The sequence below is a fragment of the Aquarana catesbeiana genome, linkage group LG01, assembly GCF_042186555.1.
Source record: "Aquarana catesbeiana isolate 2022-GZ linkage group LG01, ASM4218655v1, whole genome shotgun sequence".
In the NCBI taxonomy this organism is placed as follows: Eukaryota; Metazoa; Chordata; class Amphibia; order Anura; family Ranidae; genus Aquarana; species Aquarana catesbeiana.
Genome location: NC_133324.1, coordinates 455,054,627 through 455,081,900, shown reverse-complemented (window position 1 = coordinate 455,081,900; position 27,274 = coordinate 455,054,627). Strand labels below are relative to the sequence as shown.

General features: G+C 40.8%; 1 protein-coding gene across 1 annotated transcript in view; it reads left to right on the top strand.

Annotated features, from left to right (window-relative positions):
- Nucleotides 1-27,274, top strand: part of LOC141124418 (atrial natriuretic peptide receptor 1-like) — a 393,221-nt gene that overhangs the window by 146,295 nt on the left and 219,652 nt on the right. The window contains exons 9-14 of the mRNA XM_073612264.1: nucleotides 202-343; nucleotides 7,018-7,104; nucleotides 9,084-9,227; nucleotides 16,277-16,398; nucleotides 18,459-18,600; nucleotides 19,408-19,456. Coding sequence (XP_073468365.1) covers nucleotides 202-343; nucleotides 7,018-7,104; nucleotides 9,084-9,227; nucleotides 16,277-16,398; nucleotides 18,459-18,600; nucleotides 19,408-19,456 — 686 coding nt within the window. The remainder of the gene's footprint in view (nucleotides 1-201; nucleotides 344-7,017; nucleotides 7,105-9,083; nucleotides 9,228-16,276; nucleotides 16,399-18,458; nucleotides 18,601-19,407; nucleotides 19,457-27,274) is intronic.

The window sequence follows — 27,274 nt, the reverse complement described above, 5'->3', positions numbered from 1 at the left end:
AGGAAAAAAATTAACTTAAATGATTTTAGCAAATGGCTGCAATATAACAAAGAGTGAAAAATATAAGGGGGTCTGAATACATTCCGTCCCCACTGTATATATATAGCTATATATATGTGTGTTGTGGAAAAAAAACTGTCTGACCTTTTGTAAGTACTCTTCTTGGGATGCTAATCTTAAAACAGTATTTCCTATCTTCAGATCATTCCACAGCTCGGAATCCTACAGGAAGTACACTCCAAGCTGCCAGCGCCTCTAATGGCAGTTGTATCACTACACTGAGCTCCTGCACAGGGGCTGTCAGCACTTCCAGACAGCAATTCTTCACCAAGACTGGCAGATAGTATGTCCTTATCAATCTTTTTTTTCTCTCTCCAGTTCTCTACAGAAATTCAACTGAAATCTCTTTCCTTCTTGTTCAGTTATTTGTCTTGTTAAATCTGATATACCTTTGTTTCCATACAGAATTATTCTGACACTTTTTGAATAAGTAAAATAAATTAAATGTAAATAATTGCATACACCAGGAACAAATGTTGTTTGGCACATAGAAAGATAAAATGCACTGGATAAAATAGGAATTTGGACTTCTAGTACCAGATGTATATAATTTAAAATGAGCTCAATTTTTACTTTGTTATATTGCAGTATATATACAGTAAGTATCAATGCTATACTTGTAATAATGAGTATGGCTTTTGTATTACTCATTAAGTGTGTTTAAAGTAACCAGCATTTCGTTATCATTTATCTTCCCTAGCTCTGTCCAATACCCTAACTGACCTAGCTCTGTCCACTAAAATTATTATTTTAGGCCCTATATAATATATGTTTATTATTATATGCTAGATTAAATGATCATGAAAAAAACAAGTTTGAAGACCTTATCTACATACTTTTTTTCAAATCACTGACTGAAAGTATTGAAGCAAGGAGGTCAGCAATATAGCCAGGAAACTAGCATCTGCTCTATTTATCTACAGGTAGCAAACATTTTATGAGTTAAGGATGCTTTTACTAAAGGTTATGGTATTAGTTAATGCACTGTATTAGGCGCCATTATACCAAACAACTTTTACCCTGCATTTGAAAAAAGGCAATATATTGAAATATAGATCATTCTTCATGACGATCATTCTGGAAGTATTTCCAAAACTGACACTTATATACCTATATGGAGATTCTTGTTTGCATTTCTAGTAGCAAATCTAATGTAGGATAGAAATGTATGCAGCTGAAAAACTGAAGACTTCTTATCACTGAAGTAGATGGTGCAATGCTGAAGTATACGGTAGAGTGCAAGTACAGAAAGTCTGAAGAATTGATTTACTGCATGCCTCATACAATACATCACCACCTTCCACAGCTGACATGTTGTTCTACTGTTCACATGCCCTCTACGCCATTCTTTATGTCAGTTGAATTATATAACATGATATCTCTGCACCTACTAGCATCAACACCTCTCACTTCCATTTATACCAAATCATCATTCATTATTAAAAATCTAGCACAAGTACCATCGTTTAGCATGTAGGACTTGGCTCCAGCACACAAACCCATACAAAATACATATCTCTGAAATAACTGCTCATTGTTTTCATCCTTAACATTTGTTTCACCTTCTTTATCTTATACTGCCATGCCGAATACACAATAAAACGGGATTTAAATCAGCAGAGAGAGAGTTGTCCATTTCTTTACAGAAAATTTTTCTAGACTGCAGGGGTCTCAAACTGGTGGCCCTCCAGCTGTTGCGAAACAACAAGTCCCATGAGGCCTTACAAGCATGATTCCCTCAGGCAAAGGCATGATGGGACTTGCAGTTCTGCAGTAGCTGGAGGGCCACCAGTTTGAGACCCCCGATAGATTGACGGAGCTATAACTAACTCAGGTTATTGTGGTTCAGTCTTTCTTAGCTGCTATATGGCATTTATTAAATAGACATGTTTTAGGAGTAGTCCCTAGTGTATGTTAGTCTATCTTAATTACTTAACCTAGAGTACATCTTGTTACTGGAACATGACATAACGGTCCAATAGAGACACAAACTTTAATAAATCACGTTTTTAGTAGAGTGAGATAAGTGATCCTTTGTAAAGTTTTTACTAGTGTACATTTCTCTGTGTAGGGTAGATCTCCCCTACCTTATACACCCTGTGTATCGGGGGTAATTTGGCATTACAAGGGCATAAAGTAAAGGGAAATCTCCAACAGATACACAAACAGTTTCTAACCCTTTACTACTTCCTCCACCACTAAAAAGTTCAGGCTCGGTCTTTAAAGTAGTGGTTATAAAGGTTGAAGGTTTTTTTTACCTTCATGCATTCTATGTATGAAGGTAAAAAGCTTCAGTCTGCAGTTCCCCCCGCAGCCCCCCTAATACCTACCTGAGCCTGATCTTGATCCAGCAATGTGCTTTTGTCAGCTGGGCAAACAAATGCAGTTTGCCCAGCTGACAAAATTAGGCAAGTCATCTGCTGCCCATTATAACATTTTTGGTGTGACTCTTTATTTTTAAATGGCTGTACTTCCACCTTTTTAATTATTATAGTAGGAGTTGATCTCTTTTACATGTAGAGCATATCTAAAAATTATCACACGTACATTCATTTTGTTTTATTGCTGATTGTTCACTTTCCATTCAATATCAGGTTAATGCAAGCTATTCTCAGATTGTTTGAAAAAGTGAAGTTATATATAAAAAGTACAGTATTAAATGAACAATCTACTAGTGTGAAGACAATGGAAGTAAGTCTCTCAAAGCAATAAAGCCTAAAGATGTATAAAGTATAACACCACTTTTGTTGAGAAAAAACAATCCCCCCTGCATAATGTATGTACAAGAATCTAAACAAATTTTGTAGAAGAGCCCTACCTTTTTCTGTTTTGAACAAAAAGCTATATGTTCTACTGTGTTCTTTCCAGACTATTGTGCTTTCAGTGTACTAATGAGGGAGGATAGCAGTGTCTGCAAACTTAGACTTACCCTACGTTCACACCTGTGCATTTTTTGGTGCGTTTTGTGTTTTGCCGAAACGCAGTACAGTCCATTTAACATGGTTTCCTATGGATGTAGTTCACATCTGGGCATTTTGTGGCACTGCATTTTTTAAACAGGGTCAGGCACTTTTTTTTTCCCGCAGCAGATTGCGTTTTGTGTGTAATAGACTTCAATGAAGTTGCACCAAAAAGTGTTGCGTTTTTGATGCGGTTTTTGATCGTGTCCTTAACAACTGATGAGTCATCAGCTGTCAGTGGGGTTCCCTGCTGACAGCTGAAAGTAAAAAAAAAAAAAAAAAGGAATTCCAGGCAAAAAAAAATTGGGTAAAAAACAGAGTGGGGTTCCCCCCAAATCCATACCAGGCTTTTTGTGTCTGATATGGATTTGGAGGGGAACCCCATGCCATAATTAAAAAAAATGGTGTGGGATCCCCCCAGATCCATACCAGACACTAATTCAAGCAAGCAGCCCAGCAGGTCAGGAATAGGAGGGGACGAGCAAGCGCCCCCCCCTCCTAAACCATACCAGGCCACATGCCCTTAACATGGGGGGGTTCTTAGGGACAGGGGGCTCTGTTGATGGGGACAAGGGCCCCTTCCCCCAACCCTGGGCGGTGGTTATGGGGGGCTTACTCATTCACCAAAAAAGTGTCAAAAAGAAAAAAAAAAACAGTTTTTTGACAAATCCCTTATTTAAAAAAAAAAAAAACAATGTCCCCTTATGTAAAAAAATGCCTAAAAGTTTTATTTGTATTTTAGTGCAGACATCTGAAACATTTAGTGAGCCAATCACACAAACAGGAAACAATATTTCTGGGGGTGTTCTGTACACCAACCCTGTACAGATTGCCTCCAGGTTGTCATATTTCATTGTTTTTTTTTTCAAAAAGGAGACCCCCCCCCAGAAAAATTTAGAAGTCAGCAGCTACAAATACTGTAGCTGCTGACTTTTACTATTAGGGTACTTACCTGTCCAGGCAACCAGCAGTGTTTTCAACTGAGCCGGTTTTTGAATCGGCTCTCGGGGGCTGGCGCCGCCATCTTGGCTAAGGGAAACCAACACTGAAGCCTTTACGATTCACAGCCGATTTCCTAATGGACATGCGCAAATCGCACTGGGACGGCTGCGGGGGGAAGGAGGGGGGCCCAACTTCCACCTCACTTTGCCTTGGCGAACTGTGCTGGAAGTGGGAGCGGGTACCTGTCAAAACCAGGTACCAGCTCCCCCCAAAAGGTGCCAAATGTGGCAGCGGACGGGGGTAGGAGGCAGACAAGCGAAACTTCCCCTTTTGGGTGGAGCTCCGCTTTAACAATTAAAAAAATGACACAGCTTCAGATTAAAGTGGAAAAGGTAATTTATAATAACATTAGGCTTTACATACGTGGTTGTACAGGGGCTGTACAGTGTGTCGAGCCTGAGTCCTCCATCAGGACCACCACCAGGTTCCACTGCTACATGAAGCCCTAAAATACAAAATTACTTATGTAGCAATTTTATATTCAATATTATTTATTTGTTTTTAAACGAATGTTGGATTTCCCTTTTAAAGGAAATTCCTGTACAAAATTGTTGCTGTTACAAGCTAGATAGGAGAGATGGTAACATGAGACCTTTTTAAAGGACCCTTTTAAGGGTATACTCCAAGTTTAAGCCTGTTTCATTTTTTTTTTTTTATAATTCTCATTCTAAACTTAGTTGTAGTGATGTTGTGCTATCAATTTCTAAATTGCTGCATTAACCATGGTAGAATTTCTCAATTCCCCAGATTCTGTAAGTCCTTTAGTACTCTTTCATACTGGTGGCTGGAGGGTTTTAAAGACAAGCGGCTGAACCACAGTTTTACTGCCCCCTGGCCATCAGCTGAAATTCTAACATTACAGCCTGACAGGGCTGTACAAATTGCACGGCAACTTTACCTCATGCTGCAGAGTTTGACAGGCTGAAGCATCTGTCAAACTTGTCCATTGAGGTCAGTGGGGAGGCACTGCAACTGCAAGCCAAATTTTTGGTTCACAGTTGTGGCATGGTCCTGAAATGTAAAACTTCAGGAATTTAAAAAAAAGGAAACAAAGGGAAAAAAAAAACAAGTGTCCGGAGGCTGCAGTAGCACCTCCTGAACACCTGCCACCATGGGTCGCATTTTAGATGGTGGTAAGCCCTACGGCTTGTCTGAAAGAGTCTTTAAGCATTGCTTCAGCAACTACCCCAAATGAGTACACACTAACTCAAATTAGGAGACAAATCACAGTATACAAGAGACATGTAGCAAAAGTGTAGGGATATTATAAAGGGTATCATAGACACTCAAATTTGTTACAAATTTGTGTACCTGACAGATACAGACACATGAATATGTCTTAGGAGGTGGCACTGAACATTCAGTCCTTAATGCAGCTCAGCATTACTGGGCACCATCCCTGGCCACTGCATCCGTCACACAGACCATAATGGTCAAGGAGCTTTATACTAGGGGTGGGTGTGTGGAGTCTAATGGGGAACTGAGAGACTAGTTCCCCATCAGGTCCACAGCTATGGAGCCCATTCCCATGCGTTGTCAATTATAACTTAAGGCAGACCTGATGGGGAAGTTATTTTTCAGTTACCCATTGGTGTCCACCTACCCAATATCAGGTCTCCCTCCTGTGTGACTCATCAATTCCTAAATATTGGCATTGCGATGTTTAGGTAATCACTAATAACCTTTTTGATTATATTTAGCTTTCAGTCAAGGAATATCCCAGTTGACAGTTGAATGGGGCTGGGGATAGAGCCCTGTGCAGAAAGCTGCCACATTTATGACCGCTTCCCAACACAGACATGCCCCACTATGATTACTAGCCTCTCTCTGAATGCCTTAGTTACTGCCATTTTCCTAATCGGCAAACTGGTAGTAATTCTATAAAAATCTGCAGCAGCCATAGTGACAGATTCCTAAAGTGACAGTAGTAGGAAATAACAGAATTCTTTAGCATGTATTAGTATTATTACAGAAACTGAAGCAAATGCCTGCCTGAAATAGGTGCAGGTAGATTTGAAGTGGTTGTAAACCCTTACATAAACCCAGTGAAGAGACTAGCCTCAGGTGATACACAGACATAAAACAAATCCTCCTAGATAAGTTGGACCTGTTTATCTGCAGTCTTCTCTTCTTTACATCTGTACAAAGTCCAGAATTTTTAAAGCTGTCTAACAGTTTAGGAAAAAGAGGGTGCCGAGCTGAAGTTACACTCTTCAGAGTTCAGTAAGTAGAGCTATGAGGACTCATTAGAGGAAAGGCACACCCCCCCCCCCCCCCCTTCACACAGCACAAAGGAACAGAGACAAGGCTGTCAATCCGCTGGAGGCCCCTCTTCTGTCACCATTTTTTCTTGGTGTCTGGAAAACTTGTCCAAAGTGATTCAGCAGACAGAAATGACATTTAGTGCTCTTAATTGAGACAAGCACAAACTATAGAAGGCTATGATGTGTTCATATTTCATGTCTGAGATTTACAACCACTTTTTGGGACCTACTGCCAAAAAATTGTCATAAATACTTCATGAAATTCCTGAGCTGGAGTTTACAGAAACCACAGGGGAAGAACCTGGGTGCTGGTAATTAGAATGAAAATAAAATAAAGGCTGAACTGATTTACAAAGGGGACAGGTGGAAAAATCTATAAGCGAGAATAAAAGGGACAAAAATAAATAGAACCTGTGTATTAGTGAAGACTGTCACATATCTTTGCTAAAGTATTACACATTTTCTAGGCTTTTGTGTCTTAACAATATACCTTTTTAACCAGGGAAAAAAGGTCTTTCCCATTGGATGTCTGATAGTTAAAAGATAAGCAAAAATCATCCTAACTTTATAAAGATGAAAGTAAAATTTCTCTAGGTAATCTGATGGTAGACTGCAGTGAGATTGTTTGGCAGTTGCTACAAGAAATGTACTGCTGTGCTGAGTGCTTGTATAACTGAAAAACTCAGTAAGAGGAAACAAAACAATGAAAAACACTATTCTCCTTTCTCTAGCGATGGCAGGATAGTGGCTATTAAGAAAATCCCAAAGAAGACATTTACCCTTTCCAAAACTATACGGAGGGAAGTAAAGCAAATTCGGTAAATGTATGCTGTGTTCCAGTGCTAGAATAGAAATAGTTTAGATGTGTTATGTAATTCTGTGTTTTGTGTGTGCAGATATTTTTTCTTTATGGAACTTTAACATAAAACTGAATGCAGCAACCTCCTAGGTAGGTGCTAGAAGAAAATATAGTTTTTGGGTCTTTCTGCTTATCAGGAAGATTTCCAGGTAAATTTAGATGCTCTCTGCCTACCAGGGAGCAGGGATCCATTGATAGGGTCTACTCATGGTGTTCAGGTGCTGCTCGTGTTGTCTGAATGTTTCACACTGGTCCAAAAGGGGGGCATATTGGACAGTGGGAGGAAACCCAACAAATGAGAGCACAGGCATAGTTACAACACTGGCCATTGGCAGAGGAAAGTCCCTCAGTGCATGCTGGGTGACTGTATATATGCAAGGGCACATGTCCTCAGGGTCTTCGGCTGGGGAGCGGGGCCCCTGAGGGAGGGGGCGGCTGCCCCTCCTTTGTAGAAGCTATCATGCAGCCTTAGGTTGCTAACCTGAGAGCCTGAATCTGAGAATAGCTGCAACCCAGATGTCATGCAGAGCTGACTGGAAGGGAGACAGGCCAGGAAGGATCTGTTTCGGCTACAGTGAGTACAGATCTGTGTCATGGGGCCTGTCCAGTGAGGGCCACCCAGGGCTTTTTTTCAGCGGGAAAGCGGGGGAACGCAGTTCCGGCACCTCCAGCACTGAGTGTATGTAATGGCAAGAAAAGCTGGGGTGTGCTGTCGGGTCTATTGATTGGGGGATCTATTCTAGTTGGAGGGGGTCTATTTTTGCAGGGGGGTCTATTGTTGCTGAGGAGGTCTAATGTTGCTGGTGGGGGACCTATTGTTGCGGAGGGTGGGTCTTATATTGCTGGGGGGGTCAGATGTTGCTGGGAGAAATCTACTGTTGAGGGAGGGATCTATTGTTATTGGCTGACGGAGAGTCTATTGATGCTGGCTGTGGGGAGATCTGTTGTTGCTGCTGATAGCCTATTGTTATTAGAGGGGAAATTTTGTTGCGTATGGTAGATTGTTGGTAGGGGGATCCATTGTTGCTGGTGTGGGGCCCTATTGTTACTGGCTGCAGGGGATCTATTTTACTGCTTTTCTTGCTATCGTTACCAAATTCAATACAAATTACTAAGCACCACAAAATTATATGTGGTTCTGTAGTCTTTAAAAGGGGCAGTACTGGGAGGTGGGTAGGGGGTGGAACCAAGGAATAGGGCTCGGAGGTGGGTAGGGGCGGAGACAAGGGGTGACTCGGAAAGGGGGAGTTCCTGCACCTATTCTCTGAGAAAAAAAGCCCTGGGGCCACCCCTTCAGCTAGTAAAGTCAGTGGACGGGTATTAGTCAAAGGGGGTGCTGGTGAGTGTCCTGAAGATAAACAGTTTCATCAAGTCTGCTGCCAGAGCAAGCAAAGGTCTTATTCTTCCCATACAAGTGTTGTATGGTATAACTGCAAGTCTTTTACCACATGTAACCTGTGAGGCCGAGTGAGTGTTGTCCTCAGTTGTAATTAGTTCCAGTTGGAGTATCCTACTATTCCATTCTCCTATCCAAGTTCCAACGATAAATAATAAAAAACCAAATCCCTGGTTTGATTATTGGAAACGAGCGGATGAGAGTACGGGCGGTTGTGTGAAAACCCTTAGTAACTGGCTGCGAGATAAGAAGGGGAAAAGCCCAGGGAAGTCAAAACACAGCAATCCCTAAGGGGGCAGTGCTACACTGAAGATTTCCATTAAGTTAATAGAAGACCCTTTTATCGGGCTGGAGGAAACAGTCATTACAGCGGGTTTTCGCGCACTAAAAAATGTCTGTGCTACTCAGTGGCTAATCGCAGCTGGGATCTGGCAGAAAGCTATAAACAAAAAAGATGCGCAATACAAAAAGTCTAATATATATCTAACATAACTCTGGCTTTTTTTTATAGTTTAGATTTCATCACCTCTCATCTTTTGTAGGGATCTTGATCATCCTAATCTTTGCAAATTTATTGGTGGTTGTGCTGAGGTTCCAAATGTGGCTATTATCACAGAATATTGCCCTAAAGGAAGTTTGCATGATGTACTTGAGAGTGAAGATGTCCCACTTAACTGGGGTTTCAGGTAATCACTTGTGTGTAATGTGTGTCTATGCTGCCCCCCCCCCTACGTTAAATGACAGATTGTAAGCAAAAAATTTAATTTTTAAGGCCTCATGCACACTGGGTGTCAAAAGCTTTTTAACCTCTTGACATCCGCGCTATAGCCAAATGACAGCCACAGCGTGGACCTGTATTTCCGGGAGGCCGTCATATGACGGTCTCCCCTGTGCACGCGCCCCACGCTCCCCCTGCAGGGGGCGCACACCGTGCGCTGTGATCACCGAGTCACTGAGACTCGGGTGATCACAGATCCGAATAAGGGGCCGGTCCCGGCCCCTTACTATGTGATCAGCTGTCAGCCAATGATAGCTGATCACTTGACGTAAACAAAAGCTCTGCAATCATTTTTTTTTCTCCTCACGCTGACAGCGTGAGGAGAAAAAAAAAGCCGATCACCGGCTTATCTGCAAGGGACATCGGTCCCGAAGAGGAAGAGGCAATTATGCCTCATCTGTGCCCACCAGTACCCCCTGCCAGTGCCACCTGCCTTTGCCACCTGCCAGTGCCCACATTGCCCACCAGTGCCACCTATCAATGCCCATGAGTGCCAACTATCAATGCCCACAAGTGCCAACTATCAATGCCCACCAGTGGTGCCAATCAGTGCCACCTAGCAGTGCTGCCTATCAGTGTAACCGATCAGTGCCCATTATTGCCACCCATCAGTGCCCATCACTGCCACCTATTGGTGCCCATCGGTGCTGCCTCATCAGCGTACATCAATGAAGGAGAAAAATTACCCGATTGCAAAATTTTATAACAAATATATTAAAAAAAAAAAAAAATTAAATTCGGTATTTTTAAATTTTTTTAACAAAAAATAAAAACCACAGAGGTGATCAAATACCACCAAAAGAAAGCTCTATTTGTGGGAAAAAAATGATACAAATTTCATTTTGGTACAGTGTAGCATGACTGCGCAATTATCATTCAAAGTGCATCAGCACTGAAAGCTGAAAATTGGTCTGGACAGGAGGGGGGTTTAATTGCCCAGTAAACAAGTGGTTAAAGGGCGTTTGACATTTTTTTTCTACCTCTCTGTGTGTGTGGCCTGATGATATCTATTTAAGAGACAAAACCTGTACAAGTAGGGGCGAGCGGTTCTCTCGGCTCTCTGAGTCTATACACAGATAGCATCGGCTTTCGCCTTCAGAGTGGCGACCAGCGACAGTTATAATAATTACAGGCAGATGATCCCTGGGTGCCAGGGGGACACTTAACAATGTGTGTAGATTTTTATTATGTCTTGTTGTGTTTTAATAAAGATGATTTTGCGCGATGATATCCCTCTCTGCTTTATACTCATGTTGAGCTCCAACTGGTCTGTGTAAAAAGAAACAGCATTAAGAACACCTAGCCACGCACAGCAGAGCTGTGGAAAGCCTTCTTTTGATCCCTTTTGGCCTAAGCCATAAGAGGTCAACTACATTTGGTGAGTCTAGACCCATTGGGGTTGGGGCACAGCACACATGGAGTAAATTGAAGTGGAATAGCACTGCACTGTTACTTTATGAGCACTGGCATTGATTATTAGAGGATGTGATTGATCTATACATCAATCAAATTTTTCAATGAAAACTTTTCACTTGCTTATCACAATGAAGAGAAGGGAAGGGATCCCGATGCCACACATCCACTCGAGTAGTACGATAGTAGGAAGGACAACATCAGCCTGGGCTCCCGCCAGGCCACGCCCCCGATACATTTTTCTTCGCCCCCCCGGAGCTTAGTCATGGGGGCACTCCCACAGCAGCGGATACATTCACTATCTACATTGCTCCCCGAACCAGCACACGAGCCTGAGCGGCACACTTATCACGATGAACTTTCTTGTTGGAATGTTTAATGAATATTATTTTTATGGAGTCACAGATTGTACTTTAATTTAGGCACTGGCACTTTTAGGCACATTTTACTCGAATGATATTTGTTTCAAACATTTTATTTATTGAATACATTCATTACTTATTTAGGTTCTTTTGTTTTTGGATATATCCATCACATGTAGATGAAAAAAAAGAGTAGCGCACTTAAAGCGGGGTTCCACCCAAATTTTGAACAATATCTGTATGTATTCTCTTCCTTGCCTAGATGCTGACATGCCGTTTAAAAAAATGTAAATCGCCGTAATTACCTTTTATTTTTCTATTCTTCTTTGCACTTCCTGGTTCTCCTCCCGTGGGAGTAGGCGTGTTTCTAGCCTCTCCCAGACTCCTGGGAGCTAGTCTCAGGCTTCCCAGGATGCCACTGAGCATGTGCGGGAACGAGCGGTGAATGCTGGGAGCACAGCATTCACCACATCCAGGAAATAAATGCTTGTGGGCTTCAAATGCCCACAATGAAGATGGAAACCGCCTGCAGTGAATAATATAAGTTATTCTTTCCGACGAAATCTGACACAGGCGGACATATTACACACAATATGTGAGTATGTAATGCTGAGAAGAAAAGTTTGTGAATGAACTAAAAAAAAAAAAAAAACGATAGATAGGTGGACCCCCGCTTTAAATACCATTTGCCGCTCTGTGTTAGTTTGGGTGTCCACGAACTGATAGGAGTTTACAGGCATTTGGAGCAAGGGACGTTCAGAGTCAGAAGAAAAAATTCAGGGCCAGTGCATTCAGGAGAGGAGCGTTTTGCCGCAAAAAAACCCCCATGCATCTAACACGTGTAAACGCGTGTAAACGTGCTTAAGCACTAGGAGCGTTTAGCACCTGAGCATTTATTAATTTCAGTGGTCAGAATGAATTAATTTTCTAGCCAATTAAATTAATAAACATCAAAATGTTTGCCACGCATGAATGCGTCTAAACACTTTAAAAAAAAAAAAAAAAAGTGGCTTTAGACACGTTTTTAATTCTGCTTTTTCCTGCCATGATAAAGGCATTTAGAGTTGCAGTGTGAACAAGGCTTAAAGAAGTACGTCTTACTGCTCTGAAACTTTCTATGCGGGTTTAAGACATTCCAAACTATGATATGTAGCGAGCTAAGAACACTGAATGTCTGTAGTATGTCCTGTTCTTCTTTGCCTCTGTCGCTCCACTCTCAACCGTATCCATCCCACTGGATATGACACCATGCGATTAAAATACCAACTGGTTTCATAAGATAAATACAGGCAGTCTCTGAGTTACGATCACAATAGGGACTGTAGGTTTGTTCGTAAGTCGAAGTTGTTCGTAAGTCACAACACTGTATTTGTAAGTGTAACTTGCGGTCGGAACACTGCATTCGTAAGTGTAATGTCCGCCTGTGCATGGATGTGGGATGTTCCGGGCGCTTGTTATGTTATCTGGGGCTCTTCTGTCCATGCAGTACATGTAGTACTGCAGTATGGGATGTGTCCGGAGGTATCCAGGACCAGCGTGGCGCACAAGTGGCCGGCATTTGAGGCCGTTCGTAAGTAGGAGTCATTTGTAACTCGGGTGTTCGTAACTCGGGGACTGCCTGTACTGCCGGCAGTTAGTCGTCTTCTCTAAAAACTCATTCAAATCAAATCTAAAAACTTTTTTCTTTCACGTAATTGTGCCTCTTTTCCTCTGTTTTACCCTGTGTATTTTTTGTATTTCTGTTTCTCTTGGGTTTGTAAAGCGCTTTGGGAAACTTCCTTTAAAGGCCCCTATATAAAATAAAGCGTATTTTTATTTATTTTTTATTTGACCATAAACAAATGATGTCCTCGGTCAGAAGTGGAATGCCAGGGTTATGGCTGCAGCAATATGCCATAACCCCCGTATTTTTTTTTTCATCCAGCAACTCTCTAACTGATAAAAGTGGTCCGAGTGGCGGATTCGCCGCTGGATCACTTTTAGAAACTGCAGGAGGGGTCGCCAACTTTCTGATGGTTCTCTGACTTACCTGGATGATGGGTAGAATCGATCCTGCGGTTGCGGTGGTAACAGAAATGAGTGCAGGAAAGATGACCTCTGCTCATCTCTGTGGTCTAGGAGGACCGGAGTGACATCACTTCCGGTTCCGGCCCATTGTAAACAAGGCAATTTTTTTTTTTTTTAAAGCATTCAATCAATGTTTTTTTTTATCTAATGCTTTATATTGTAGAGGAGAAATTTGGGGTCTTATTGACCCCAGATCTCTCCATAAAGAGGACATGTCACTGCTTATGTCTATCACAAGGGATGTTTACATTCCTTGTGATAGGAATAAAAGTGATAAAAAAAAAAAACTCTGATAAAATAAATAACTAAAAAAAAATGAAAGCGCTAAAGGACTAGATCTCTTCTGTAACTTTAAACTGGTAACCAGTAGACATTTTTAAAGTGTCATCTTTTGAGATTTTTAAGTACTGTAGTTTAGCACCATTCTACGAGCGTGCGCAATTTTAAACCATGACATGTTGGGTATCTATTTACTCGGTATAACATAATCTTTCATATTTTACAAAAAAGTGGGTTATACATTGTGTTTTTTTTTTTTCAAAACAGCGTTGGAAAAATACTGTGTGACATATAAAATTGCAATGACAGCTATTTTATTCTCTAGGGCCTCTGTTAAAAAAAATATAAAATGTTTGGGGGTTCTAAGTAATTTTCAAGCAAAAAAACACTGATTTTTACCTATATGAGAGACGTGTCAGAATTGGGCCAGTAAGCAAGTGGTTAAAGCAGTATTAAACTGAAAAGTACGCATTTATTATATTACATCTTACCAATTCTTAGATGTGGTGGCCACATTTGTTTTTCAAAAGAACAAGCTGTTCTGCAGATGTAGTAGTTAAGAGTGTTGAGGCAAACCATTTAACACTGAAAGGGGTACTTACAATTATCAGGATTTATTTAATTATGTAAAACCTTTAACCCAAAAGAAAAAAAAAAAAACTGTTGTAACTGCTTATAAGTGTTATCTGGAGTTTGATTTGAATTTGTTTAGTGCATCTAAATCTGCTAGTACATCTTACAGATTGACAATGCTGCTGTGCAAAGGTGTCTCTGTTGCTTCTATATGCAAGATTTATGAAATCCAGCTGTTCTGTCATATTTGCTAAATGTTTTGACAAGCTTATTGTATATATGCTTGCCTACAGATCACATAATAAAAATTCTTTGGATCAAAATGAACAAAGTGCATCACCTACTGATTTAATTATTTTTTTGAGGAATCCAATAATGAGACCATTAACATGCCAGTTCTCAGATCCTTCTGAAGGGGGTACTGGGTTCTCTATTAATTTTACATTGTGGAGAATGCAGCAAAGTAGTGTGAGACTCTGGTAGAGAAAGAGGCAAATACAGGAACTCAATGTATAATGAAAAGTTTAGATTTGGGTGGATTGATCCTTTAGGACCAAAAAGTTCATATTGAATGTTAGTCTTCAAATGGCAAATTTGTTTCAAGCTGGTTTCCATGCCCATAGGTTATACTATTATATCTAGTGTGTACTATATAGTATATTGTAATACAATAGTTATCCGAGGTAACTAAAATTATTTTAATTAACATTACTTTTTATGTTACTTATACCTAACACAAACTTTTGCAGGTCTCATCAAAATTTCTAAGTTATGAGCTGTATCAAATGAAATCAAGCAAAATGGCAGCCCCCTGTGGCCTCCCTTCAGCAGGCTTGCTAATTGTAGCAGAAAATTGCAACGGTGCAAAATAAGAAAACAATATCAAGTGATGGCAGGAAGCAAAAACTGTTAAAATACAATGTGGCTTTTTCGTGTTCATAATATCGCTTTTATTGTAATGTAGGTTTAGCAAAATACTGTAATAAATGAGTTGCATGTGAATATCTGCCTGGTAAATTAAAAAAATAAGAAGAAAATACTAAAGCAAGGTGAGCAAAAGAAGTAATACATCAAGACATACTTGTCCTTGCACTTTGTGTTGACACATCACCCCACTGTCTCTACAGAGAGCCTGCAGTTGCTTACTTAGGGATCCATTAATGACCTGTGCTTCAAAGGGAGCCATACAGTAATGCTTTGCATAGCAAAAGGTGTGCAAATCTTTACAGCTATATATTGTTAACTTTTTTTGCTTGTATATTTGTGTGGGTGAGGTTATACATGAAAATATATATATATATATATATATATATATATATATATATGTATATATATATATATATATATATATATATATATATATATGTATGTGTGTGTGTATGTGTGTGTATATATATGTGTATATATATATATATATATATATATATATATATATATATATACACACATGCATACATATAATGGATAAAAAGTAAGTTGCGCTCTTAAGTGACATATTAACCAAATAAGTGAACACAAAACAAAAAGAATGAAAAATAAAAAGTGATTGAAAATGTTAAGAAAGTCACAAACAGTGAAGCATGTGCCTTATGTAGAGTCCTCTAATATCTATTGAAGATTCTGATGGTTCCTTCAATGAAGGACGAACCAGCAGTCACAGGTTCAGTGAAAATCTTGTGACTTTATAATGTGAACACAGTGAATCCACCACCATGCAAAGTGCAAGTTTACCAGCTGCACAAGTTTAAGCACTTGCGGCTAATACCCAGCCAGGTCCTTTTTCTCCAAAGACTGCAGATGTTTGGTCTGGTCAGATGACATAGTAAGCCGTTTTAGTCAGGAACATAATTGGTGGTACAGCTTATGGACCCATACACGGTTCAAGTAGCGATGAGGTGATGGCAGCTCAAAAAGAAAGAGCAGGGAAATTCGCCATAGGTAAAACCAGATGGTTATTTATTTAAAAAATGTGTTGCTTACAAAGCGTATACAGATTCAGTAAAAAGTTCCAATAAAAACATGCGGCCGGCAACAATACAAACGTCCGTGCCAGCGGGACGTATAATGCGGTGGCGTCAGCACGTTGCTCCTCCCGATGCGTTTCGTCACTAATCTGACATTGTCCTGGGCGATGCTTACATACACCTTCTTTGTATTTAATGCCTCAAGGTGATCACTTCTGTTTTATTGGTGATGGTGAATATTATGCTTATTCTTACATGTTGAACTACATAACATGGAAAGTATTTTCTGCTGTGTTCAGGTTTTCGTTTGCTAATGACATAGCTAATGGAATGGCATATCTACATCAGCATAAAATGTTTCATTCTCGGCTTAAATCCACAAACTGTGTCATTGATGATCGATGGGTTTGTAAAATTACAGGTGAGTAAAGTGTTTTGCTTTTGTTTTTATTTAGAAAGAATAAAATAAGTAAGCAATCACTTGTATTGCATGAAGACTTGTTTTTTGTTTTAATTTGCTAAATGTTGGGTAGTTCTTGGACTCATTGCCTGTATTAAGATATTTTCAAGCAGAGTATGGAAATTGGCAGAGAGTTGGTGTCATTAGCATTTAGCATGGGCCCTCTAAGGCTAAAGGTACCTACAGACATAAGATAAACTTCTCCCAAGCCAGCTGGTTATGGTGACCGCCATTTCTAGCACTAATACTTGTTCAATGCGCAAACAGTTTATCAAAAATACTGAGTTGTCATCAGTACAGGAATAGAGTTGTTCTTGTGACAACTGTCTAAGAGAAGATTACTTTCATTTTAGAGAGATTTCCTCTCACTTCCAGTTATGTCTACAGTATAGGAATGGAAGTGAAGTCTCCCAAATGGCAAACTCCCTTACTATATTAAATAAAAATAGGAATTTGGGACTAGGTATTCTTTAACTAGTGGGTATGCCTAATGAAGTGGTGACGGAGTATATATTAGTCCTCAGGTATAATGGTAGTTTAAAAAATTCTGTGACTGACTGAAAAACTCTGAAGAGCTTGGAATTTGTATGCTATCATTTGGGCTCCTGTATGACAGTCTAAAAAAGTCCAAAATCAAGTTATTATGTGACATACAAGACTCATTAATTAAAGCTTTCTTCATTTATGACTCACGTGCTTCCTTCCTAAAGCCTAGTACACACGGACCAAATGTCGACAAAATCGACCGGTTCAACAGAAATTGGCTGACATTCGGCCCGTGTGCACTGCAGCTGGTGTGACAGAAGCCGGCCACTTGGCCGGCTTCTGTCAATGGGGCATGACTGAAAAAAGGTCTGCAGATCGGATCCTGATCAGCGCTCTCAGCCAATGGCTGAGAGAACTGACCAGAGTGTTCTGGCAGAGGGCCGCCCCCCCTGTCAGAACACAATAGCACAGCAGGGGAGATCTCTGTACTAACGGTGGATAGTTAGTACAGCGGCTTCTCCTGAGCTGTCAGGTTTTTTTTCATTCATCCCTGCTGGGTTGAATGAAAAAAAAAACGACTAGTGTTTACTAGGCTTTAACAGATGTGCAGTCTACTGTGGGGGAGTTTCAGCAAAACTGGCAATGTTGGCAATCTAGAAAGCAGTGGGCAGGAAGTATGGACAGGTGCTGATTAAAAACCTGCAGGCTTGTGAATCAGCAGTGACAATGCTGATAGCCACACCCACTGCAACATTTTTTTCAGCCCACTGTAGTGAAAAGAGGCACAGCCTGCATGAGAGTGACAGCTCTGCTCTGAATTCTGGAGCAGTGCAGCATTGTTGCCCCATTATCACAGGAAGTTGGATTAGGTGGACTTAAAGTGTTACTAAACCCAGGACCCTGCATTCACTATATCTAGTCTCCTAAAGTATACAGAACATGGAAATCATTTTAGTAAATAAATATAAACTGCTAAATACCCTTTCTCATCAGCAGTATATAGCAGTCTTGTGAGTTCTATCAGTGCCTGGTTAAAGCTTGTAGGAGGAGTTTTCATACTGCACTGGCTGTCCTCTCAGGATGCAGGACCCCCGACCCCCTGTCTGGACAGTGCTGATTGGCCCTGTGCTGATCGCATGCACTCTCCCAAGAACAAAAAAAACTCTCTAGCAATACACACCAAACTGAGCATGTGCAGGCTGACTCCAGTAACTGTCTTATCCAGACATGTTTTGGAGACAATGTAAGAAGGGGAGGATCTGTTCAGGATCAAACAGCCTTTTTACGCAATGCAGAGGAGTGACCCCTTAGGCTCCACAGTGAGTATAACAAGCATGCTTTACTGCATATACAGACTGATTTTACTGTTGTGGGTTTAGTAACACTTTAAAGAAAATTCCAAGTAGATACATTTATAATTAGGTGCTGCAGCACATTTAAAAAAAAAATATTACTGGTTAGTTACCAAATTCTGGCATCACAAATTCTGAATTCACTCAGTTAATATGTTATTATTGTTCTTTGCATTCTTTTAGATTATGGTTTGGACAATTTCCGCAAAGCAGTTTCTGCAGGTGAATATGATACATACCAAAACACTCCAGGTCAAGCATACATACCACTGGAAGTTCAGTCAGTGTCCAGCCAGGGGAAATCTGCAGAAGCTGATATAAATAGGTATTAAAAATATGTTTAAATGTGCAAGCATTCGGTACATCTTTGTCTAGAGAGCACGCTTTCATGACACCAATGAAGGGGCACAATTCCTCCCAATGACAGGGCACAAATCTTCCCAGTGACACAAACAATGGGGCATGATTCTTCCCACCCAATGATACCAATGATGGGGCACAATATCTTTCACTGACACCAAAAACAGGGCATTGTTTACTCTCACTGATGATGGCAGGACTCTACTTCCAATGGCCACAGCGTCTGAAGGACAGTAAACTGGCCCTTTGTTTAGAAAGTTTGGAGACCCTTGGACTAGAAGACAAGAAATCTCTTCAATATCAATACTGATGACTGATCTACCATTCTATGGCTGATCTAAGGGCAAGGTGTTGCACCCAGGCACTGCTTGTCAGCCTTACTGAGTTGAATATTTAATTTTATATACTATTGTGTAGGTTTACCATCCTTGTTTATGCAACGTAAACAACACATATGGGATTTACATGTCAGTGAAACATTCTTCAACATTTAACCTGGTCTTGGGCTGCACACATACACACATTTAGTAGTATGATGTGGCAAGAATATGTAGCTTTGTGGTTAATAAAAATAAAATGATGTATTATTTAATTATAATTATGTACAATAATTAATTAAAAGATATGTAATTCAATTACAATAATTAATAATTGTGAGGTTTGCTTTTAAAAAACAGTCTACAATTTTTGTTACATTAATGCTTAGTAAGAATGCACAGTTTACAGTTTATTTTGTGAATAACTGTCCTGGACAATAAATTGTGCTTTTCAGCTACGCCGTTATTTTACTGGAGATAGCGATCAGAAATGACCCCGCATCGGTAAGTTATTTATTCCTTTTATATTCACAAATTCAAAGTTTTATTTGCTTTTATGTTTAGTCAAACACAAGAAAAATAATATTTCTTAACTGCACAGTACAGGATACAGGAATTTAACCATCGCTGGGTTTTATGCAGCTGTGATTGGGTAATTGGACACTGGCAAAAAAAGATGCAAGAACATTCCCTATATAGCTCCTCCCACTCTCAGCAAGCCTCAGTTTTGTACTGAGCCTTGGGGGACTGTACCCAAATGCTGCCTGGAATAAGATACCGGGCCAGTCTGTAACATCACTTTGGACACTGGACATCTGCCGTGGAAGGTTTGGGCTGAGTGCCTTTCCCTGGTCCCAAGCCTGCTTTTGCTCTGATTTTCCTGGTGGCTTGTAGCACAGCATGGAGCAAAAGCACAAGCTGTCAGGCTTCTGTGTTGCAGGACGGTTGTATGGGTCCACCATTGTGCTTGTGCATGCTCAGTCTTGCATACACCATTTTTCTATCTCTTGCTCACACAGTACAGCACAGCGATCCTTTGACACTTCCTGTGCCCCAACTGCCTACAGTGCCTGAAGCAAAGGGCTTCACCCTTCCCTCCCCACATTAGTGATGGTTTTGAGTACCTCTTTGGAGACATTTAGCATTGCAAATCATAGTCACAAAAAGCAGGGAGTCAAGGGTCTTGTGAGCTCAGACTTAGCTAACTGCTTGGGGGGAGGGTGAGAGCTTGTCTCCCAAGCACTCATGTCTCCTCAGTTCTGAACACTGCCTCCATTGGGAACACACACCTCCTCCTATCTATCTAAAGAGGAATTCTCAGTCACCATGTCTGACTTAAGGTAGAATCTCAACCTTATATCAGGCCATAGATTGCAGGGGGCAGAAAAGAGCAATTCAGCCTCTCCTTCAAGGTGGCTGTCACAGATGCAGCTCTACCTGATGATGAGGTTGATAAGGAAGATCCACCCTCTGGTTCTAAGGAAATTGGATCAGGATGGGATGCTTGCTGCTGAGATATTTTTATAGTCATCATCTAAGATAAAGATGTCATTGCTACTCTTATTTATGTGTGCACTCAAGTCTGGCATTAGAGTAGGCTGAGTCTGCCTGCCCTAAGGCTCCTGCCTAAAATCTGCAAAGATCTTCCCAGTTCACTTGCTCTTAGAGCCTGACTTGTTGGTGACTGGCCTCATACTGAAAGGCTTTTTTTTAGAAATGCCCCATCAAGGAGGGTTTCATTAAGAAATGGATAAAAATGGATAGTGCTTGACCCAGCCATTTCTTGCCTTGATAAAACCTTGATGGCTCTTGTGGAAGATATTATTTACATTTACTGCATACAATTTGCCTGTAACCTTTACTGCATACAATTAACCAGATATCCAAGATTAGCCTTCTCTGGCTCAAATGCTGGTTGATAGACCTCCCAAACATAAGATGTGTCTCAAAAAATGCCTTTCAATGCCTATTTTGTACCCCTATGGACACATACAGTACATCAAGGAAATTACTAGGGGTAAGAGTTTTCTCTTGCCAAAGAAAAGAAAGCTCCTGCTTCAGCCTGTAGGCCTTTGGCTCCTGAGTTTAGGAAGAATTATTTTTCCTCCTCAAGCCACAAGCTTTAATTCTAAAAATGGGGGAAACACTTCTGTTGGAAGACATGAACTTCAAAGTCCAAATCCGCCAAGTCTGGGAACAAGCTCCCTTGCCATTGAAGATGTGTCAGAGACTTTTGGGTCCAGAGCATGACATCCAGGGTCTACAAACTATATATAACGATTTATATAACTATATATAAAGACTTCAGGGTTTATCTTTGAAACTATTGTAAAGCGCTGCGTAAACTGTTGGCGCTATATAAATCCTGTATAATAATAACCCATGCACTGTCCCCAAGGCAAGTGGAGGCACTCATCCCATTCTGGATCTTAAGACTTCCAACTTGTTCCTGTGGATCCAAAAATTCTTAATGAAATCTGCCGAGTGTCATTGCATTCCTTTCTACTGTTCTTCTGGCCTCTGTGGACATCAGGGTTGCTTACCCCATCCCCATCTTTCCACCTCATCAACACTATTTGCAATTTACTGTGGGCATACAGCATTACCAGGTTGTTGCCCTTCCTTTTGACCTGTCCACCACACCACAGATCTTCACAAAGGTGCTTAGCTCTGCTTTCCGGTTGGAATATCCACATTTGAAGATATCTAGATGATCACCTGTTAAAAGACTGGTCTTCCACAACCTGCTATCTAATGTCCACTGGACAGTGAAGACTGAATGCAGAATATCAGAATAAACATGCACTGGTCACATACTTAAAAAGCCATCCTTGGACCCTACCAATCTTAACAACCTACGCCCTATCTCCTTGCTCCCCTTTTCCTCGAAACTACTTTAGCGCCTGGTCTAAACCAACTGAGTGACCACCTCATTAAAAGCAACCTTTTTGATCCCCTTCAATCTGGATTTGCTCTCAACACTCCACAGAAACTGCTCTCAGTACGGGGGACTTGGTCATAGAAGGAAACTCAACTTCCCATCAACATTCTAGAATCCAGGTAATTTCAGTTGTCCCTTCAATGCTGCACCTCTCAGCTGTGAGGATACTTGACCAGAATCCAGTTCCTTGGCAGTGGCCTACATCAACCATCAGGAGGCACCAGAAATCAGGGCAAGAAGTGGATGGATGCATAAAAATTATTGCGGCGCTGAAAAGTTCAAAAATGAAATTGAAGAGTGGGAGGAATCCAATCACCAAATATATTGTGCAGATGTAGAAAGAGTCACTCGTCACCACGTGGTAATGTAGTCTGCTTACCAGAAGGTGTTAAGGATTAGGCATAGATGATAAATTCTCAATAGCATCCAGCAAATCCAGCCCACTGGAACCCCTCATCAGACCACAACATCCGTGGGATTTCCTTCACATATAAACATCTCCCAATGGTCACTTCAGAATTAGGCATTCAGGCATGTAGTCATCATATATCCGAGAAAAGAAAATGAAGGACCCATAGTGAAGCCCATAATGATAGATAAAAAAACTTTTATTGTAGTAACTTACAGTTGAAGCTTAAAACAGCATGCATCAATGATAGGAACAAACGGCTGCAGCAATCAGCGTACGGATGTCAGCCTGCCTGACATGTTTCATCGTAACAGATGTCTTCAGAGGCATGGAGTGGATGGAACTTCTGGTTCTGGCCTTGTCTGCCATCCATATTGCACGCAAGAACAATTTGCAAGTTGATTTTATCAGTGTCTGGATCCTGGGGACTGGTCTCTCCACCCAGGGATGTTCCAAGTACTTTGTCAAAACTTGGGGATGCAAGAAGTGGATCTTCTGACACCCAGATCCAGCAACAATTTGAACAGATTTTTCATTAGGCCGAGGGACTCTCAGGCAGTAGATTCTCTGGTGACCTAGTGGAATCAGTTCAACCTGGTCTTCTGATTGATTCTGATCGAGATTGAGGGCATTCTGGTGATCCTTATTGCACCAAAATGGACCAGGAGAATATGGTATTTGGACATACTCAGACTCCTGGCAGACTTTATGTGGGCCCTTCTGGATTATCCGCACCCTCTGTCCCACCATCATGCTTTTTGGTCACTGGCTTTACTGGCATGGTTGGTGAAATCCAAGTTCTGAGGGATAGGGGCCTATCAGATTCAATCATCCCTACACTTCAAAAAGCTAGGAAGTTGACTTCTTGCAAAGTCTACCACTACACGGGAAGGCCTATTTTGCGTGTTGCAAGGCTAGGAAAATCCATCCTAGTAAGTACTTTGTGGGATGCATTCTGGCTTTTCTCCAGTCTGGCCTGGACCAGCATCTAGCCCAGAATACCATCATGGGGTAAATCTTAGCCCATTCAGTTTAAGAGACTGCTGCCCTCTCATTCCTCATTAAAGACTTTTGTGCAACAAGTTGCACATTGTTCCTCCTGTGCATTTCCCTGTGACATTGTAACATTTTAACCTGTGAATTTATTTACTAAATGTTGCCAGTGTTGCCAGCTGTCATTTTTACTGGCTGCCAGTAAATGTCAGTGACAGGTAAAGGTTGTCAGTAAAAAGTACAGCTGTGACGCTCCCTGTGTTCTTATGGCCTCAGTGGGAGATGGGTCTGGCAAAGGCGGTGCCTGAGCGTTTCGCGTGATGTCATGGTGCAAGGGAGCCGAGCAGAGCATCTGGAGCCTTGTGTGCGTTTCTGCGGGGGGGGGGAACAAGGCAAGCTGGGAGTGGGACTGTCAGTGCTGTTTGGACTAGAGTGGACTGAAGGGACCACCTGGCATGGAGAGAGACTGTCACTCAGGAGGGGACGTGTTGTGTCAGTGAGGTGTCATCATCATCTGTGCTGCTGCACACTGCTGTCAGTTTTGTGTCACTGTGAGAGTCAATTTTATGTGTGTGCCTGCCCTTTCTAATTTCTTCCCCTCCCGAGTCCTGTCCCTGAGTTACTTACTATATTGAAAATAAAATAGGAAGTATGTTTTTTGCCTTAATATCCACCTTAAATCACATTGCTAGTTGCGTATTGTACTTGTTTGTAGCCTAAATACTGAAATTTGCACTTAGAACTGTAATTTTGTAACTTTTGGAAATGCCAGTAAAAACTTGGCTGTATTTGGCTAAATTTTGGGTGTGGTTTCAGTAAATTTCAATCTGAATAACACTGAATGTCGCCAAGGCATGTATCCCAAGTATTTGGAAACAATCTACCCCTCCGACACTTTGACAGTGGTTTGCCAGGGTGAATGATGTTCAGACCATGGAAGATTTTACCGCTGCAGATACAGTAAGTCTGCAGGTCAGACTAAGAAATGGTATTACTGGGAAGAATTCAAATGCTCCTCCAATTATACACAATATATTAGGATATCCCCCCCCCCCTTTTTATTTCTTGTTTTTTTTTTTCTTTTTCTTGTCCTGTTCGATAACATTGCAAGGAAATTTCTCCTCACTGTCCTGATGTGGTACGCAATACAAGTCTACCTCTCAACTACTCGATTCCCTTTTCTTTCTTCCTGCAGGTTCCTGTAGGGGGCTCAATGCTTCTCGCTTCACCATTGCTGGGTGGAATAGGAAAGTCATCATTTGAACCTATAGTCTAAAGGAATAGAATTTCTCTGTTCCCTGTAAAGGCACACTCTACCAAATACAATAGGGGGTTGTTTATTTATTTTTTGTTTTTTTAGCAGCATTTGCTCAGATTTGCCACCTGACTTCTGTTTGAAAAGTTTTACAATGTGAATGTTCAGGCTTCATCTGATGCAAGTTTTAGGTGCAAGGTGCTTCAGGTTGCTCTCTGTGTTCTATTGAGCTCTTCCTTTTCTGTGGGCCTGTTGGCATTTTTTTTTTGTATTGCCCACCCTCAGTTGGACTGCCATAGTTAAGACTAAAGTAAGTGTTCTGTACGCTACAGTTAAGGAAATAGGAATTTGATTTGTAAAATTTAAAAGAATAGCAGTTAAATATAAATTTTCCAAACCTATTTATATACTTAGACTACATAGAGAAATTGTTAGCCAGGCAAAAGAAATACAGGTCTATTACATAAATAAGTCCATAAAGTATTTATTAGAGAAACAAAATTAAAAATTTCACAAAAATATAAATCTAAAAGTCAAATAGTACAAATTTAAATATGGCATGAGCTAATTTCTCCACACCCATGCCTTCTATAGAATGTACTGTAATTAAACTTACAGTGCCTTGAAAAAGTGTTCATACCCCTTGAAATTTTTCACATTTTGTCATATTACAACCAAAAACGTAAACGTATTTTATTGGAATTTTATGTGATAGACCACCACAAAGTGGCACATAGTTGTGAAGTGGAAGGAAAATGATAAATGGTTTTAAAACATTTTTACTAATAAATATGTAAAAAGTGTGGAGTGCATTTGTATTCAGCCCCCCTGAGTCAATACTTTGTGGAAATACCTTTCGTTGCAATTACAGCTGCAAGTCTTTTTGGGGATGTCTCTACCAGCTTTGTACATCTAGAGAATGACATTTTTGCCCATTCTTCTTTGGAAAATAGCTCAAGCTCTCTCAGATTGGATGGAGAGTGTCTGTGAACAGCAATTTTCAAGTCTTCTCACAGATTCTCAATCGGTTTTAGATCTTGACTTTGACTGGACCATTCTAATACATGAATATGCTTTAATATAAACCATTCCATTGTAGCTTTGACTGTATGTTTAGGGTCATTGTCCTGCAGACTTTAACAGGTTTTCTTCTAAGATTGCCATTATTTGTACATTATTTGGCGCCTTCCATCTTTCCATCAACTATGAGCGGCTTCCCTGTAACTGCTGAAAAAAAAGCATTCCCACAACATGATGCTGCCACCACCATGTTTCATGGATGGTGTGTTCAGGGTAATGTGCAATGTTAGTTTTCCACCACACATAGCGTTTTGCTTTTGGGGCAAAAAGTTACATTTTGGTCTCATCTGACCAGAGCACCTTCTTCCACATACTGCGTCCCCCACATGGCTTCTCGCAAACTGCAAACTGAACTTCTTATGGCTTTCTTTGAACAATGACTTTCTTCTTGCCACTCCTCCATAAAGGCAAGATTTGGGGAGTGCACAACTATAAGTTGTCCTGTGAACAGATTCTCTCACCTGAGCTGTGGATCTCTGCAGCTCCTCCAGAGTTACCATGGGCCTCTTGGATGCTTCTCTGATTATTGCTCTCCTTGCCTGGCCTGTCAGTTTAGGTGGACGGCCATGATTTGATAGGTTTGCCATTGTGCCATACTCTTTAAATTTTCGAATGATGGATTGAACAGTGCTTCTTGAGATGTTCAAAGCTTGGGATATTTTTTTATAACCTAACCCTGCTTTAGCCTGGGTTCACACCAATTCGCAAAGCAAGAGATTGTGACCGGCTCTCTATGGACATCTCCGCAGCGGCTCCGGTCTGAATTGCACAGGCGTCCTGTACGTCTTTTGGTCCATTTCAGGTCCGAATTCAGCAAAAAATTTTGAAATCGGACCTGAAACGGTGAATGGGGACACACCGGACTCCTGCTGTGAGCTGGAGCATGCTGGGTGTGAATCCAGCGTTAAATTTCTCCACAACTGCTGCTTTGTCTTCATGATACTGTTTGGTCACTAAGGTTCTCTAATAAACCTATAAGGGCTTCACGGAACAGCTGTATTTATACGAGATTAAATTACACACAGGTGGACTCTATTTACTAATTAGGTGACTTCTGAAGGCAATTGGTTCCACTAGATTAGGGGTATCAGAGTAAAGGGGGCTGATTACAAATGCACGCCATACTTTTCAGATATTTATTTGTAAAACAAATTTGAAAACTATTTATTATTTTCCTTTCACTTTATGTTGGTCTATCACATAAAATCCCAATAAAACACATTTACGTTTTTGGTTGTAACTTGACAAAAATTTCAAGGGGTATTAATACTTTTTCAAGGCACTGTAACTTTTGTTGGCAGGGGGTAATATTGCTCTAAATACACTAAATTGTTCAGGGCTGGAAAAAAACACAAGGACTAAAACTTTGATGCCCTCCTTGTGGAATTGTTTATCCTGAAAAACCACAGGTGCGCTTTAACTAAAAGGGAGGACCTTAAAACAATTTCCACTTTAGGGCCTCATGCACACTGGACATTTTTAACATGGCTGTTAGGGGCATCTGGCATCTTTCTTTGTCCCTCTAAATGCCCCTGCATGTTAGCCCATGTGTCTATGCACACATAGGCATTTAGAGAGTTTAGGAGTTTAGAAGCAGAAAAAAAAACACTGCCAGGAGCAGCGGGATTTTGGCAAAAGAAATGC